We start from the raw sequence: 15,439 nt of genomic DNA, 5'->3' as shown, positions 1-15,439 counted from the left end.
GAAGGGAATGAGACAATCAGGTGAAGCGAATGAGGACCAAGTGAAGGGAATGAGACAATCAGGTGGAGGGAATGAGGACCAGGTGAAGGGAATGAGACAATCAGGTGAAGGGAATGAGGACCAGGTGAAGGGAATGAGACAATCAGGTGAGGATTACAGGATCTGGAATTACAGGAGAGTTCATTAAGCAGGCAGGATGAATACTACTATTAAGGTGGAGAAGTCGTAACAACATTATTTTAAGAGGATGTTTGGAGAATCTAAGGGAGGTAAAATGTTTGTTATAAGATGTTTCTACACGAGGATTCATTATCAGGAGCCACATTTATGAACTTCTGCATATAAAAGTCTGATTTTTGTTTGATTGCCTGCAGACAGAGGAAGTGAAGGTAGCCCTGGTGGTCGGTCCAAAAGAGAGATGGGTATTGGAAGTAGTGGCATGGCGCCATCTGGTGGGGATTTGTTTGCTGCTCTCTAAATATCACTTTCAAAGAGTTCCATACATATTGTGGGGCCCTCGTGTAACACATGCCTTTTATAATAATGCCACTAAAATACATCACTCAAAACAAAATTGTATCATTATACAATTTAATAAAGTAAAGTAGACATTTAACTTTCACTGGTCCTCCAAATCACCTTGGAAGTGTTTCCTGCAGAATATTCGATTGAGTGACTCCTTCTTCTTTCTTTCTTCCTCCCAGAGTTTGTCTGCAGTCTTGGGATGTTTGACTTTATACTCGTGGGCTAAGCTTCTCCCGGAGGGTTTACACGGCATGTGACTCTCCACAAAGAGGAGGGGTAAACTCCAAAGAATGAATTTAAGCCCCTTCGATTCAAGAGCTCGGGCCTCTTCAACTTTGCGCATTCGTGTGAACTTTCTCCGGCCTCCGAAGTCGAGGCTGCGCCATTGCTGAATATATAATGTGGCAACTTACAGCCATTTATTGCGCGCTGTGTTTTTTCCCACCCTCCTATCAACAGTTCCCCCGTCTCTGTGCCACCCGAGACGCCCTGCGCGCAAAGGAGTGCTGCCCGCCGTGGGAAGGAGACGGTTCTCCCTGCGGAGCCAGCTCGGGCCGCGGCTTCTGCACAGATGTGGAGGTTCCGGGCCAGCCCGACGGACTGCAGTACCCCTTCTCCGGCTTGGACGACAGGGAGAAGTGGCCCCTGGTGTTCTACAACCGAACGTGCCAGTGCGCGGGCAACTTTATGGGTTTCAACTGCGCGGACTGTGCGTTTGGCTACTTTGGGGTGAACTGCAACGAGAAGAGAGAGTCCATCAGGAGGAACATATTCCACCTTTCCAGAGCCGAGAGGATGCGGCTGGTGTCCTACCTGAACTTGGCCAAGCAGACGACCAGCAGCGACTACGTGGTGGCCACCGGGACCTACCGGGAGATGGAGAACGGCTCCAACCCGATGTTCGCGGACGTGTCTTCGTACGATGTGTTTGTGTGGATGCATTACTACGTGTCCCGGAACGCGCTGTTGGGCGGGCCCGGGAACGTGTGGACCGATGTGGACTTTGCCCACTGGGGGCCTGCGTTCCTCCCATGGCACCGCGTGTACCTGCTGCACTGGGAGCACGAGATCAGGAAGCTGAGTGGAGACGCGAGCTTCAGCATCCCGTACTGGGACTGGAGGGATGCCCAGGGGTGTGACGTGTGCACGGACGAGCTGATGGGGGCCCGGAGCCCCCAGGAGCCAGGTCTTCTCAGCCCGGGCTCGGTCTTCTCTTCTTGGAGGGTAACACACACATCAAGTCAAACTCAAATGGGCCATGCCTTCACTTTTCTTTACTCATGACCTGCAGTAATATATACCCCTCTCTCTCTCATATATATAGATATATATATATATATATAAAGATATATGTATATATATATATGTAGATATAAAGATATAAAGATATATATATGTAGATCTATATATATGTAGATATATATATATATACAGTATGTAGATATAAATATATATATATAAAGAGATATATATATATATATAAAGATATATATCTATATATATATATATGTAGATATAAAGATATTTATCGATATATGTGGAGAGGAATGACCGTTCATTCTTTGAGTAAGATTCAGTTCTGAGGCCTTTATCATCTTTACACATTCACAACTTTTACCGAAACATAAATAAATACAGGGGAATTAAAATGTATAGAGATGCTGGATCACTGGCCTATTTGAAATGATACATCTTTGACATCCGCCTCTCGAGACTACAGATGAAAAATAGCCTCTTGGCTAATAATTCTGGCACATTTACAGAAATACTTTTATCAATGTGCAGTGTCCCTTATCAAATAAACCAAAGACGAACACAACAACATGGATATAGACACATTTTAAGTACATTTGATCCTTTAGCTGCTTGAGTTGATTATTTTTGAGTAACGATTTCTGGAATAGATATCGCTGTTTAGTTTTTCAAATGTAATTTTTTTAAAAGCCGAATGTCATGTTGTCCCAATATATTGAAGGAAAAGAGCAGACGGACAATATCTTCAAAACTATCGGCGACTCACGACAAAATAATATAGATGGATACATGATATTTCAGTTAAGAGGAAAAGTGTGTTATTATGATTTTGGGGGATGAACTGTCCCTTTAAGTACATTTATCATGTGGATCAATAATACTAAAAAGTAAGTATGCCTATTTATTCATTATCACAGCTTATATCAACTTTTCCCTTCATACATACAGCCCTCCCTAAGAAATGTCATCAAGTGGCTGTCCGTGGTCTTGCAGCAACAACAACAACAACAAAACAAAATGTTGGCTTGCGGTTAAATAAAGAATTAACAACCTTTATCTGCTTGAGTCAACATATGTGTTTTGATCAAGATAATTGTCATGAATTCACCTAACATAGTAGATGTAACAGCAATATAATAATAATAGCGGAGACATTTTCAAACTCAGTGTAAACTATTTAAAGCGACAATAAACCCCGTGCGGCGACACGCTGCCTTTGTTGCCGCGGTTCAGTCGGCTGTGCGCCTCCATCGACAGGCGCTGTGCTCCCGAGCAGAGGACTACAACGACAGAGGTGTGTTGTGCGATGCCGGGGGAGAAGGCCCGCTGCGTCGTAACCCTGGCAACCACAACCGTCACCTGGTTGAACGATTACCAACTTCAGCGGAGGTGGAGTTCACTCTCAGTCTGAGCGACTACGACACCGGAGCGGTGGACCGCGGGGCCAACATGAGCTTCAGGAACACGCTGGAAGGTCAGGTGACACACACACACACACACTCAAACAAACATACACACGGACGGACGCACACACACGCATACACACACGCACACTCAAACAAACACACACACACAGACGCACACTCAAACAAACACACACACACACACACATACACACACACACATTCACACACAAACACACGCATACACACTCATGCACACATGCACATATGCACTCAAACAAACATACACACACACACACTCATGCACACACACACACTCATGCACACACACACTCAAACAAACATACACGCACACTCACGCACACATCCACATATACACGCACACTCATGCACACGCACTTATACACATATACATACAAACACAGGCACACACACTCACGCAAAAACGCACACACAAATGCACGCACACACACATACACACAAATACACAAATAGGCACACACACAGACACACACGCACACACTCACACACACAAACACGTACACACACATACGCACACACACAGCTCTTCACTGCACAGCTGCTCTCCCCGTGTTATTCAATGTTAAAACATCTGTATTTGTTTGTTTCATCTCCTACTAAACTAAGACTCAACGCCGTTTTAAATGAACATTTTCTGAGACAATATCTCATTTCACAACAACAAGCTTACGTTGTCCTGAACGCCGCATGCTGCTCGACGCCTTTCTCAAAGCTCATGACATCATTTCCCAGGATTCGGGGATCCTCGGACCGGGATAGGAAACAGTTCTCACAGGGGCATGCACGCTGCTCTGCACGTGTTCATGAATGGATCCATGTCCTCAGTGCAGGGCTCAGCTAATGACCCCATATTCCTTCTCCACCATGCTTTTGTTGACAGGTGACACACACACACATTCTATAATCTGAGTGAACGTACACATTCGCTTCACATTGTCTTCCTCCTCGATGAAAGCCTTTACGAGCAGTGGCTGAGGAGGCACAGACCATCTCCGGCTCAGTACCCGGACTCTGACGCTCCCATCGGGCACAACGGCGAGTACCACATGGTGCCCTTCCTGCCCCTCCACACCAACAGAGACTTCTTCATCTCCAGCAAGGCTCTGGGATATGAATATTCACATCTGCTTGATGCTAGTAAGTTTTTTTAGAAATATGGATTTTCTTTCTTTCTTTCTTTTCATCTTCCACTTTAATTCAGTTTTTCAATTCAGTTTATTTGTATAGCCCAATTTCACAAATTACAAATTAGTCTCGGAGTGCTTTACAATCTGTACACATAGACATCCCTGCCCCAAAACCTCACATCGGATCAGGAAAAACTCCCAAATAACCCTTCAGGGGGAAAAAAAGGAAGAAACCTTCAGGAGAGCAACAGAGGAGGATCCCTCTCCAGGATGGACAGAACAATAGATGTAATGTGACCAGAATGACAGATTTAGAGTTAAAATACATTCAATGAATATGACAGAGTGTATGAATAGTTCGTAGTAGGCATATTCCACGATGGAGACCTCCACGATCCATCAGGCAGATGGCGGTGGGGAGGAGGAGTGGGCGGAGTCTCAATTAGAGCCACTATCGGGTAGGGTTGTCACGATACCAACATTATAACTTTGATACGACACCTGTAAGAAATATCATGATACCCGATACTTGCAATAACAGAATCGATATGAAAAAGATGCTGAATCGTATAGTTTCTCATGTTCCGAAGTACCTTTTTAGTACAGTGTGCAACATTATTATCGGGCATGTTTCATGTTCTCTAATCGACCATCACAGGCGTTTTTATATTTAATTTAATGCATTAACACTTCTTTTTAAAAAGGCAAAAAGTTAAAAATAAACTCAAGTGAGTGTAAAAATGCTTTAAAAGCACATTTCTGTTTCCCTAGAGATTTATGAATGAGTGACATACAATTTGCATATGAAATGTAATCCTGGCTTGTCCCTTTTCACAAAGTTTCTCCACTATGTATATATTTTTTTAGCAAATTTGTTTGCGAAAAACAGACGTTATCGCTGTTTTTTTATTCTTCCTCTGCATCTTCAGAAATATATCTGTGGAATCTATTTCAGCTTAATTGTAAAGTGCATGAAAGACTCACAAGTCCATCACATGTAGATTTAGGTTGTCCACCATCTTGTTTTATTTTACCTCATTTTCTGTGACCGCTTCCATCTTCCGTCTCCAGACCAGAGGCTAGCCGAGTCCATGCGTCCGTACCTGGAGGCCCTGCAGGGCGCGTGGCCCTGGCTGCTGCTTGCGGGGCTCTGTGGAGGAATTGCCGCGGTGACCACGGCCGCCGCCGTGCTGACCGCTAAGCGGCGATACGGAGTGTCGACGTGGCTGAGCGCCAACATGTGGAAATACTTCTTTGCCCCCCCGGAGAGACAGCCGCTTATCGGCAGCGATGACACGGAGGAAAGCAAAGGCCGTAACTACCAAACAACTATGTGACGGCCCCGCCGGCTCCTCTCTGGATTTAAACATCAGAGCACTGTGAATTATACGGTATTGACACTTTGTAAAGAGTCTGTAATCTATGTTTTGGGCAATCTATTTAAACTGTATTATAGTACAACTGTGCATGTGGCCATTTTTAAATGGGTTAACCTTGCTCCTCAAATGGAGGGGGGGGAGGAATTGACACATTATGGTTAAACTGTGTAAAACATTACAATACAAAATAGCAAATATATTGATGTTTTAACTTGGGATACAATAGTTAGAAAAGGTATTTCAACACAACTCAAACACCAACTAAAAGAATTATTAAAATATAACCATAATTTGGTCAGCCCACTCAGCACGTTTACTTAAGTGCACAAGTCCAATCAGTTTAATTAAACACAGCTGGACTCCAATGAAGTAGACTCATCTCAAGGAGGAACAGAAGAAATGGACAGCATGTGAGTTAAATATGAGCGTCTGAAGACTTATGACCATGTGATATTTCAGTTTTTCTTTTTTTATAAATTTGCAAAAATGTCTACATTTGTTTTTTTCTGTCGAGATGGGGCTCCGAGTGAACATTAATGAGAAATAAAATGAACTTTTTTGATTTTAGCAAATGGCTGCAATGAAACAGAGAGTGAACATTTTAAAGGGGTCTGAATACTTTCAGTACCCACTGTATAAAGGCTGATATTCACACAAATGGAGTATTCTCACAAGTGTTTACTTTGATTATAACACCACAAATTATTCAAATAGCCATAATAATAATAATGGTAGAAAAGGAAATACACCCGTTTTTTAGTTTGGTTGTTTTTTTCGAGGCCTACAAAAATGAGCTGGGGTTTAAAAGGTTAAGCTGCACGTGAATAAAGCAATCATGTTCCACCCACCACGCGCACGTTGTTGTTCACTTCAGACGTCGCGTCTGCTTGTCACGATTTCTGTCATGGAAATGTTTCACAATTACTTTCCGCGGTTATTCTCTGTGGTTAACACGGATTCATCTAATTACCTTCAAAACACAAACTCATCAGATGAATGTACCAACGCCTCGGGGGGAACTTTCTTTTATTATCTTTGCGTGGGAGTTGACTGAACCGCATTTTTAATTAACATTTAAATTGATTAATGTGTGAGTGGTGTGAGCCCCGGCTTCTGTTAAGAGAAGAAAAAAGGTGAGAAGTGTCTGCGTATAGATGTCGAGATCTGATACATCTCCAGCTTCGGGATGTATTTTAATATTCTAATCTTAAACTTATGGCAGTTAAAGAAAACTTTATGACATTTGCAAAAAGTCAAAGATGCATGGTGGATCAACATCCTAACTTGGAAAGGTCACCTTTTTAATTCAAGAGACGTGTTTTGTTTCACCGGGTCGCACCTGTTGGAAGAGTCTGGCCTGAAAACAACTCGCACAAAACTTGATCAGTATACATCACACGCGTCAGCCCGAAAGGTTTGAAAAGCTCAACACAAAACTTTATTTTCAGTTAAATAAATTGGGTTCCCAAATCCTTTTAACCCGGACGTCATGATGTCATTCATCCAAATTAAATTCACACTCATAGCCTTTGAGGAATGACATCTTGCACCGTAGTTCTCCACCTGGGTGTTTGGACCTCTGTGGGTGGGGGGGGGGGGTTGTCAAATGGCTGTGGATGAAAACTTATTAACAGTAAATTATTTTATTTTACTTTATTGCCAGCATCAGTGAAATTATTTGCCTAGAGGAAAAATCCAGAGTGCCTGGAGCAGATTAGACACCCCGAGGGGTCGCGACCCCTAACCTGATAATACTGGGGGGGGGGGGGGGGGGGGTTGAGAACCACTGATCTAGCATCACCTCATATAGGACTACTTTGCGGAAAGAAAAATACATTGTATTCAATTGGCATTCCCAGATATTACGGTACATTATCGTTATAAAAATGGAGCTCGGTTGCTTTGACAAGAAATGAGGAGATAAATACAGCAGTGATTGTTCAGAGACAAAACGAGTACAAAATATACATTAAGTATAATCATGTAAAAAACTAAACAAATTAGGAGCAAAGGGTCGTCAGAGAACATCTCCGTTTTCTTAAGTCTAAGAGTCCCAAGGAACTCTCGTATTCCTTATAACTATTTACTCAGAATATATCCATATTATACAGGTGTGGACATCTTAGAGATGAATGTCCGACTACTTAGAGCAGCTTCATTGTCACACACAGAAATATATATATGAATGCAAAATTCAGTTTGCTGTTAAAGGGCTGGACGATCAACGCAAAAACATAAACAATTTATGGAACAAATCTTTTCCCAAACATTGCAGATACAGATGTGGTCCGTTACGAAGACTTGACCTGAACACACCGTGTTAAATAAAGGCTTCAAGCGTGGGCCCAGCTGACTCCCATCTTATTGGGTGGTTGTGTCGCAATTAACGGGTCACATTGAAAATCTGCTCAACGTCAATGTTATTTTTCAGTACTTCAGAGAATTTTTTTTATTTTTATTAATTTGAGAATTTTAAGCATTCAAATGTATAACTTGGGGCAAAATCAAGAGCGTTCACAATTAGGAATGAAAGAGGAAACAGTGTAATGTCCAAAAGGTAAAGGCCAAAGGTAAGGAGGTAAGGAATGGACTCTATGGCCTTTGATTCAGCTAAAAATACACACTTGTGTTTGTATTGTAATCCCTCATCAATACACCTCATCATCGCTATCAGACTCCTCTTTTTCCTCCTCCTCCTCCTCCTTGGGTGGCGCCGGGGGTGGAAGGTCCAGGCGGGCCCACAACATGGGCTCGGCCTTCTTCATGTTTAGCTCGATCTTGGCGGCCATCATGTTTATGAGGCTTTTGCTCACATCTATCACCTGCGAGGGGAAACGAGTGTGACAGAATATGGCTTAGTTCCTTTGAGGTGATATAAAACAAGAAGTTATGAGCAGTTTCAAGGTGTGTTTTTAACTCGTGGTGTGTATTCAGGTTAGGGGTGGGCGAGATGTATCGAACATACTCAACGTGTTGCGGCTCGTCCCATTTGGGATGTAGTAAATGACAGTCGGTACAAATATTAATTGTCTCGCCAGTTAACAAAAAGTTGACAGCACGAGACTTGCTTTGGCTCCTCCCATAGGTGTCTCATATGGGGGGGGGGGGATTTTTTACATCTGAAGGGGAATAGGGAAAGGGCCGGAAAAGAGCGGAAGAAGTGAGATCAAAAACGTCAACAAAAGACCAATCATACTTCAAAATGACAGAACGGCCACCCGTGTGTTTGGATTGATCAGAAGCATCGACGGGTTCAATTTGACATATCGGCCAGTAAATCTATTTTCTAAGTACAATTAGTCATATTTTATTAGAACCGCAAAACAGACTCCTGTTGAGATCCGCAGCAAATCAAATAGACTTATAAATCGACCTTGAAAGTGTGTTATATTGCAGTATGGGGGGCGCGGTACAAGATAAATGCGTGTGTTGTGATCCATAAAAGAACGACTAAACATCCGTTTACTTACTCCCCACAAGCTGATTTTCTGCACAAATTCCTTCTCTCCCTCAAATGTGACATGGATGTCGAGCTGAAGGACAAAAGACAAATAAACGTGGATTTTTGAGAATAACACAATCCTCAACTCGGCCGTTTCTATGACAGAAATCCCCCGACAGAAAGACCCCGCGGCTGACCGTGGTGCCGTTGGCCTCCACGTAGCACAGCTCCGGGACGGCGTTCTTGGCATAGATGGAGACGATGACCTGCGCCCCCGTCTGGTGCCAGTCAAACCGACACGGAACCACTTTCTTACCCTGCGTGGAGATTTCACAAACCAACATTTTTTTTTTAACGTTTTTTAGTTATTTAAGACACAGATAAAAAAAAAAACTTGTCTCCTCTCTGCTCTCTCAAACGGTCTGGCACATGGAGACGATATTCTCCAGCTGTCAAACCTACATCGTCCTTTTTCCTCCACAGATGTGACCCCTTGGTGCAGCCCTCTTGAGAGAGGAAGGTGTTAAAGTCGCAGGTTTTCCTCTTGCAGCAGCTCCAGTATTTCATCCTGCAGATGCAAGAAAGACACTCGCTGGGTTTGGAAAATGTCAATAACGTGTCGCCCCAGAGCCCGTAAACAAGACCAACAGGAACACACTCGTGTCACTCATTACGCGGCTCTCACATCTGCTAGTTCATGTCAATATTGTGAAACACAGTATTTTGGGGGTATTACTAACCCTTCATGGAAGATAGGAAATCCGGCGTGGTATGAGCACTCCTCCAACTCGCTTGCAGGTCCATCGAATCTCTGAAGATGACAGCAAAAAGGTGTGGTTGAGAAGATTGAAGTAGATTGTTTTTATGAGCAAAAATACAAATGTGGCGTTAGTGTACGACACACATGTATGAGAATGAAAGTTGAGTAATATCTCGTTCCAGTAGCGGCCGGTGAATTTTTTTTCAATTTCAGCAAACATCCCAGTATGATTCAAAAGCATCAAACATCAACTTTGAAGTTAATATTTAACACTTATTCTAACCCTGACATAATAAGGACATCTTATTCAGTATATTAATATATATCATATAAGAATATTCAGTATAATATGATATATAAATATCATGTAATTTAAAATGAAATTGTTATTTAGATGATTCTGGCCATCTATGTTCTCCGCGAAATTGGAAAAAGTTTGAATTCAGACTCCACTCAGACCCGTGGCTAATTAATCAAGCGGAAATTAGGCAACCCGTGGATTTTTAAATCACATCGGTTAAAGTGATTTACATAATTGTTTTGAATCATTTGAGTCAAAGCTTCTACATAACCCGCCAATGCAAAACATTTTTTACAGTTCATGTTCAAATCTTGAGGTTTCAGCTCTGACAGGCCAGATTAGCTTGAGCAAAAGATATAGCTTTGCATCCTCTGAGCAAACATGGAGGAGGAGGAGGAGGAGGAGGAGGAGGAGGAGCTGCTGCTGCATCTAGTTCACCTTACCCAGAGCGGGTTGCTCTTTTGGGGCAATATTATGATTTGTTTTCATTTCATGACATCTTGTCATAAACTTTTTTGAAATATGTGGACTGAATTTGCCTTTCAACTCGAGAAGAAGGCGAGACTATTTTGGCAGAATCCACGAATGCATCATGAATGTAAAGCAAATAAATTAGAAACATTAAGCTGCTGCTGCCAGGTCCCTCCAGAAGCATGGGTAAAAATAGAGATGAGTACTCATTTCAAACCCATGAAAATATATTTCAGCCCCTCACCCCTCAAGTATACAGCAACACACACATTCACCTACTTTAGTACATCCTGCATTTTTACAGGATGTTCCAATCTTGAGCTCGTTTTTATCTTCCTCTAGAAAAAAAAAAGGAGAGACAGAAATGGAGTAAGAACTGACTTGGATGTTTGAATCTAAAAAATGCATCTACAGCTCAAACGCCACGAACTCCCAGAGGCCATCCATTAACTTCCCCCGTCAACACGACCTTCCTGTCGACTGTAACAAGAAGAGGATGGTAATGGATGGTAGAAAGTCTATGACAACGAGGACAGCAACGAAAAACTGACATGCAAGAGACGAGAGGAGAGAAATAAAAGGGGGAAGACAACACTCTGCAGTTACCTTGCTGCTCCGCCGTATTTTCAGAAAGCTTCAGTCTCTCCAGAGCCTGCTTCAGAGAAGGAGAGACGTTGTGCTGCAGCCTCACCATCGGCTCATCAGCGCTGCAACAGTAGCACTTCCATTAGAATGGAAACATTAACAAAGGGAAGGGACAGAATCGATGTGTGTCGTGCACTTGTTAAGTGAAAGCTATTTGAAAGGCTATTCTGTTTTTTGACCTCCGGTGAGGAACACGTTGTCGGCAACGTGACGTTAAAAATGCGGTCTGTCGTACTTCGCCGGGCCAAGACCACTGGCTTACGCTCCTTGAAAGGAGTTTCACTATTCAGCTGTAATTGCTTCATCAGTCGCTTGTCCACGTTCTTTTGAACTCTGTTGGGAAGCATCCAGGGTTAAAGACTATCCCGTGGATCCTTAGTATTCAGGCTGATTTAATACTTCAGATACCGTATACCTTCGTGCATTTGATGCTAAACCAGAAGGACTCAAAGCAGAATGTAATACAGGGGGATAATAAGGATGTGTAAAAGCCCTGTTGATGTACCACATGGAAAAAATATGTTTATATGTTTAGCCTGTTGGTTTCCATTAACCCTCCTGTTACCTTTACATTTACTAACATATTTTACCCTCGGGGTCAATTTGACCCCAGCAATTAAAACCACCAGAAAATTATTAGAATTAATATTGTTTCCCAAGTTTAAGTGTGAGGTACTTTATGTTTGTTTGTTGACTACCTAAATAGCCCTTTAAATATATAAAAAAGTTGATATTTCTTATATGTTTGACACAGTGAAAAACAGCCTGGGGTCAAATTGACCCCAAGGAACACCGACATTAAACATTGAATGGGGTCAAATTGACCCCAAAGGTAACAGGAGGGTTAAATGTGATTTGGTAAAAATGCAAATGGTATCAACATGTTTTGCCTGACTGTAAAAAAAAAAGGGGGGGGGGGGGAAAGAAGAAAAGGAGCACTTAGGGTATTCCTATGGTATCGATTTAATTATTTACAAAAATAAGTATGAAGCAAAGTGTACCACCTTGGTCTGCGTATCGCCTCCTGAGGCAGCGGTGCAGAGATGATGTACTCGCTAAACTTTGGCCTTTGGTCATCTCCGTCGCTCTTTTCTCCTAATGATCTCACATCTGGTTTCACCGGCTCAGGGGGCTTCTCCTTGTTGTGGGGACCTTTTGTGCAGCCCTGCGGAGGAGAAAGTCACAACTAACGAGTGCTCCGGCTAATACGGCCACATCAAGACGGTGGCAGTCGACGCCTATCACGACAATAGACAGAGGAAACGTGACCACGGAGGATTAGATGTATGGATGAGAAGAGAAACTACAACTCACAACAATGCTGAGGAAGTCTGAGAAGTCGGTAGTTCTTCTTTTGCAGCAGGACCATCCCTGGAGCAAGTCGGACGGACGTTAACTTTGACCCAATTACAAGACACTGAGCTAACTGTACATTGTCAGTCTTTTTTTTTTTTACCTTCAATGCATCGTGGAATACTGGGACTCCGGGATGATGGGTGCAGCCATCTGTGGAAAATGAACACACCTTTGATTAATGGAGAGGAAATATATGTGGTGATACATGAAGCAGTTTTACACACACCAGAGTAGACTAACATGGAATAACATGTATCAGGGTTCTTACACATTTTGACCAATGGATTTCCAGGACTTTTCCATGACTTTTCTATGACTTTAAACCAAATTTCCATGACCAAACTGAAATCCCGGTATAAACATGAAAACTGTAGAAAAGTTAGCGTATTGACAGCTATCGCTGCTTATATTTTGAGCGTCTTTCTTTAAAAAAATATATTAATTATTTCAAACTCGGCGTTAATGAACATGTGATTTTAACAAATTTCCATGACTTTTCCTAAACTTTTATGATTTGTTTTTTCCATGACTTTTCCAGGCCTGGAAATGACCATTTTAAAATTCCTTGACTTTTCCAGGTTTTCCATGACCGTACGAACCCTGATGTATAGACCTGCAGCTTTATCAAAATGTAATCCATCTATCTCTCTTTCTATATCTGAAGGCAATTCAGTCATTGACAGGAAACGAGTAAGTAATAAAGAGTAATATCATGCTCGGTGTTTTTAAACAAAAAGTCCAAAAGGGAATTGATATAGAATAATTTGCAGACTAAACAGAGGACAGGCTTGACAAACTAAAATCACAAAGGGGAAAGGAAAATCTAAGCAGTGTAGATTCAGCTATTCCTTTTATACTCAGTATAACAATTCTGATTGATAAAAAAAATTAGATGACATTTTCCACTCCCTCACATAAAACAGAAATGATTTGAAGTGTGCCCTTGTGAAGTGCAGCACACATCCGCACGATCTGGATGTGTGCCACCCATCAGACAGTTCGACAAATCACCATTTTAAGATTTACCTTATTGGAAAAGTACAGGGCGTTTTTTTTTAAACGTCCTCATTTTGGAGCTGCCCTAGAAGATAAACGACTGTCCCCACACAGAAAAAGTTGGCTGGGTGACGCCATAAATCAAGAATTGTCCTTCCAAGTGCAGCCTGAGCAATAACCCTTCAGTGTTGTTGCCTCGTCGACTTCTTATATACCCCTAAAAGTAATGAGAATGCACTCTATTGTGAGAAGAGGCATCCTATTTAGAAATTGACTTTTTATGTATAGCCTGACACTCACGGTTATATTATTTGAAGACCAAAGAGGTACATTCAATTACATTTAAATACATTGCGTCATATAAACAAGGGTTCATGAGCAAAGGTTATATACAGAAAGGACACTCAAGATCATCACGACAATCACCTTATACCCTAGTGACTTGTTAAGGTACTGCACTCCTGGAAGTTCACAGGTTTCTCATTCGGAGAAGACAAATGTGTATATGCTAGCAGCTAAATGTGAAAGGAATAAAGTATCATCAATCTGCTATTGTTATACATAAAGCAGGACAACATATGCCATATATGTCAGCCATCGTCTCAAACACGACAAAAAGCAATGCGATGGGAATAAATAGCTTCGCTCATGATGATGGGTGGCACTTTTTTGGACAGATGTTGTAATTTCTGAGACCCCTGGTTACTGTGCACAATATTCTCACAGATTGTTATTGGATAACAATTGTGGATTCATAATATAGCTTGCCTTTCCTTTTGCATTCGTCTGCTTCGTACTATAATAAGAAACACGACTATCTTATCAATGTATGCTCATACGTTTGCATATATGAATGCCGAGGGGCTGGTGTCCTTTAAATATAACTATACCTTACGACTCAATCATTCATGAACACAAGACGCAACGTTATACTTTTCTCAAAGACAACTTGACTGAACGAGACAAGAAATGAACACGTTGAATGAAATGCTTCTGAAACTTTAAACCGACTGTGCGTGTGTGTGTGTGTGTGTGTGTGTGTGTGTGTGTGTCCTGTGCGGGACAATGGTTCTGCAAAGTCCAACGTTACCGTCTAACTTAAACCTGCGTTAACACCTTATGGTCACAGGGACCATAAGGTGTTAACGCCATCGTTAAAAGTCGTCGTTAGCCCCCTGAATGGTGGTCTCTAGCTGTGCTCGTATGCAGGTGTCACGTGTTGGGGGTCCCCCGGTCGGCTCTCCGGTCATACCGGGGTGAGCTACACGGGGCCCAGCAGGCCTGCTCGCTGCGGAATATTCCAGAAGAATATCGGGAGGTCGATATTAGCTCGCATGCTAACAGGCTGGTGCGAAGCGTATAGCGACAGTTCACGTTAGCTCACTAAAGACGCTACTCACCTTCCGGGTTCTTTTCTGGATCAAACCGCTGTCCGCATCCCTTATTGTAACATAATACAGACATGGCGACGAGTGGGACACGTTTAAGCTGTGGACCTCTAATAAATAATAATAAAAAACTCGTGTGTGTGAGAGACACCGAGCTGTGGCTGTAGACCGCTGCACATCCACTTCCGGATATGTTCGGCTATACTCGGCAAACATCGGAGCTCACCCGCCTCGGCCCGCCTCCTCCTCCATCCTGCGAGCGCTCAGTGGTCCCGCTCAGCCGACAACTGATGCTGACCGCTTTCTAACTTCAACGACATGTTCCCGATACCGTATCTCGGAAGCTTAAC

General features: G+C 42.5%; 2 protein-coding genes across 2 annotated transcripts; one reads left to right on the top strand and one right to left on the bottom strand.

Moving 5' to 3' along the window:
• Window positions 1–861: 861 nt before the first annotated feature.
• LOC130189390 (tyrosinase-like) lies at window positions 862–6,577 on the top strand. The gene is made up of 5 exons (XM_056408214.1): window positions 862–1,749; window positions 3,037–3,253; window positions 3,957–4,104; window positions 4,180–4,361; window positions 5,423–6,577. Exons 1-5 carry the CDS (start codon window positions 925–927, stop codon window positions 5,686–5,688), a joined length of 1,638 nt encoding a protein of 545 aa, XP_056264189.1. The 5' UTR covers window positions 862–924; the 3' UTR covers window positions 5,689–6,577.
• Window positions 6,578–7,141: 564 nt separating this feature from the next.
• chordc1b (cysteine and histidine-rich domain (CHORD) containing 1b) lies at window positions 7,142–15,252 on the bottom strand. Its single transcript, XM_056411657.1, has 11 exons — window positions 15,102–15,252; window positions 12,806–12,855; window positions 12,664–12,720; window positions 12,354–12,514; window positions 11,311–11,411; window positions 10,984–11,042; window positions 9,913–9,983; window positions 9,635–9,740; window positions 9,370–9,489; window positions 9,201–9,263; window positions 7,142–8,552 (listed from the first exon to the last, which is right to left on the bottom strand). The coding sequence occupies exons 1-11, from the start codon at window positions 15,163–15,165 to the stop codon at window positions 8,379–8,381; spliced, it is 1,026 nt and encodes a 341-aa protein (XP_056267632.1). The 5' UTR covers window positions 15,166–15,252; the 3' UTR covers window positions 7,142–8,378.
• Window positions 15,253–15,439: the final 187 nt, after the last annotated feature.

This window comes from Pseudoliparis swirei, chromosome 3 (assembly GCF_029220125.1).
Source record: "Pseudoliparis swirei isolate HS2019 ecotype Mariana Trench chromosome 3, NWPU_hadal_v1, whole genome shotgun sequence".
NCBI classification, from domain to species: Eukaryota; Metazoa; Chordata; class Actinopteri; order Perciformes; family Liparidae; genus Pseudoliparis; species Pseudoliparis swirei.
Note: the sequence above shows the minus strand (reverse complement) of the source record. Positions and strands in the feature narration are given on the sequence as shown.

Excerpts from the sequence above, each read along its gene's own strand:
- LOC130189390 (XM_056408214.1), top strand. The coding sequence starts at position 925 with ATGTGGCAACTTACAGCCATTTATTGCGCGCTGTGTTTTTTCCCACCC. Across the intron at positions 3,254-3,956 it reads CTTCAGGAACACGCTGGAAG|GATTCGGGGATCCTCGGACC; the intron begins GTCAGGTGACAC and ends ATCATTTCCCAG. Across the intron at positions 4,105-4,179 it reads CACCATGCTTTTGTTGACAG|CCTTTACGAGCAGTGGCTGA; the intron begins GTGACACACACA and ends CCTCGATGAAAG.
- chordc1b (XM_056411657.1), bottom strand. The coding sequence starts at position 15,165 with ATGTCTGTATTATGTTACAATAAGGGATGCGGACAGCGGTTTGATCCA. Across the intron at positions 11,412-12,353 it reads GAGGCGATACGCAGACCAAG|CGCTGATGAGCCGATGGTGA; the intron begins GTGGTACACTTT and ends CTACTGTTGCAG. Across the intron at positions 9,984-10,983 it reads AAAATGCAGGATGTACTAAA|AGATTCGATGGACCTGCAAG; the intron begins GTAGGTGAATGT and ends TGTCATCTTCAG.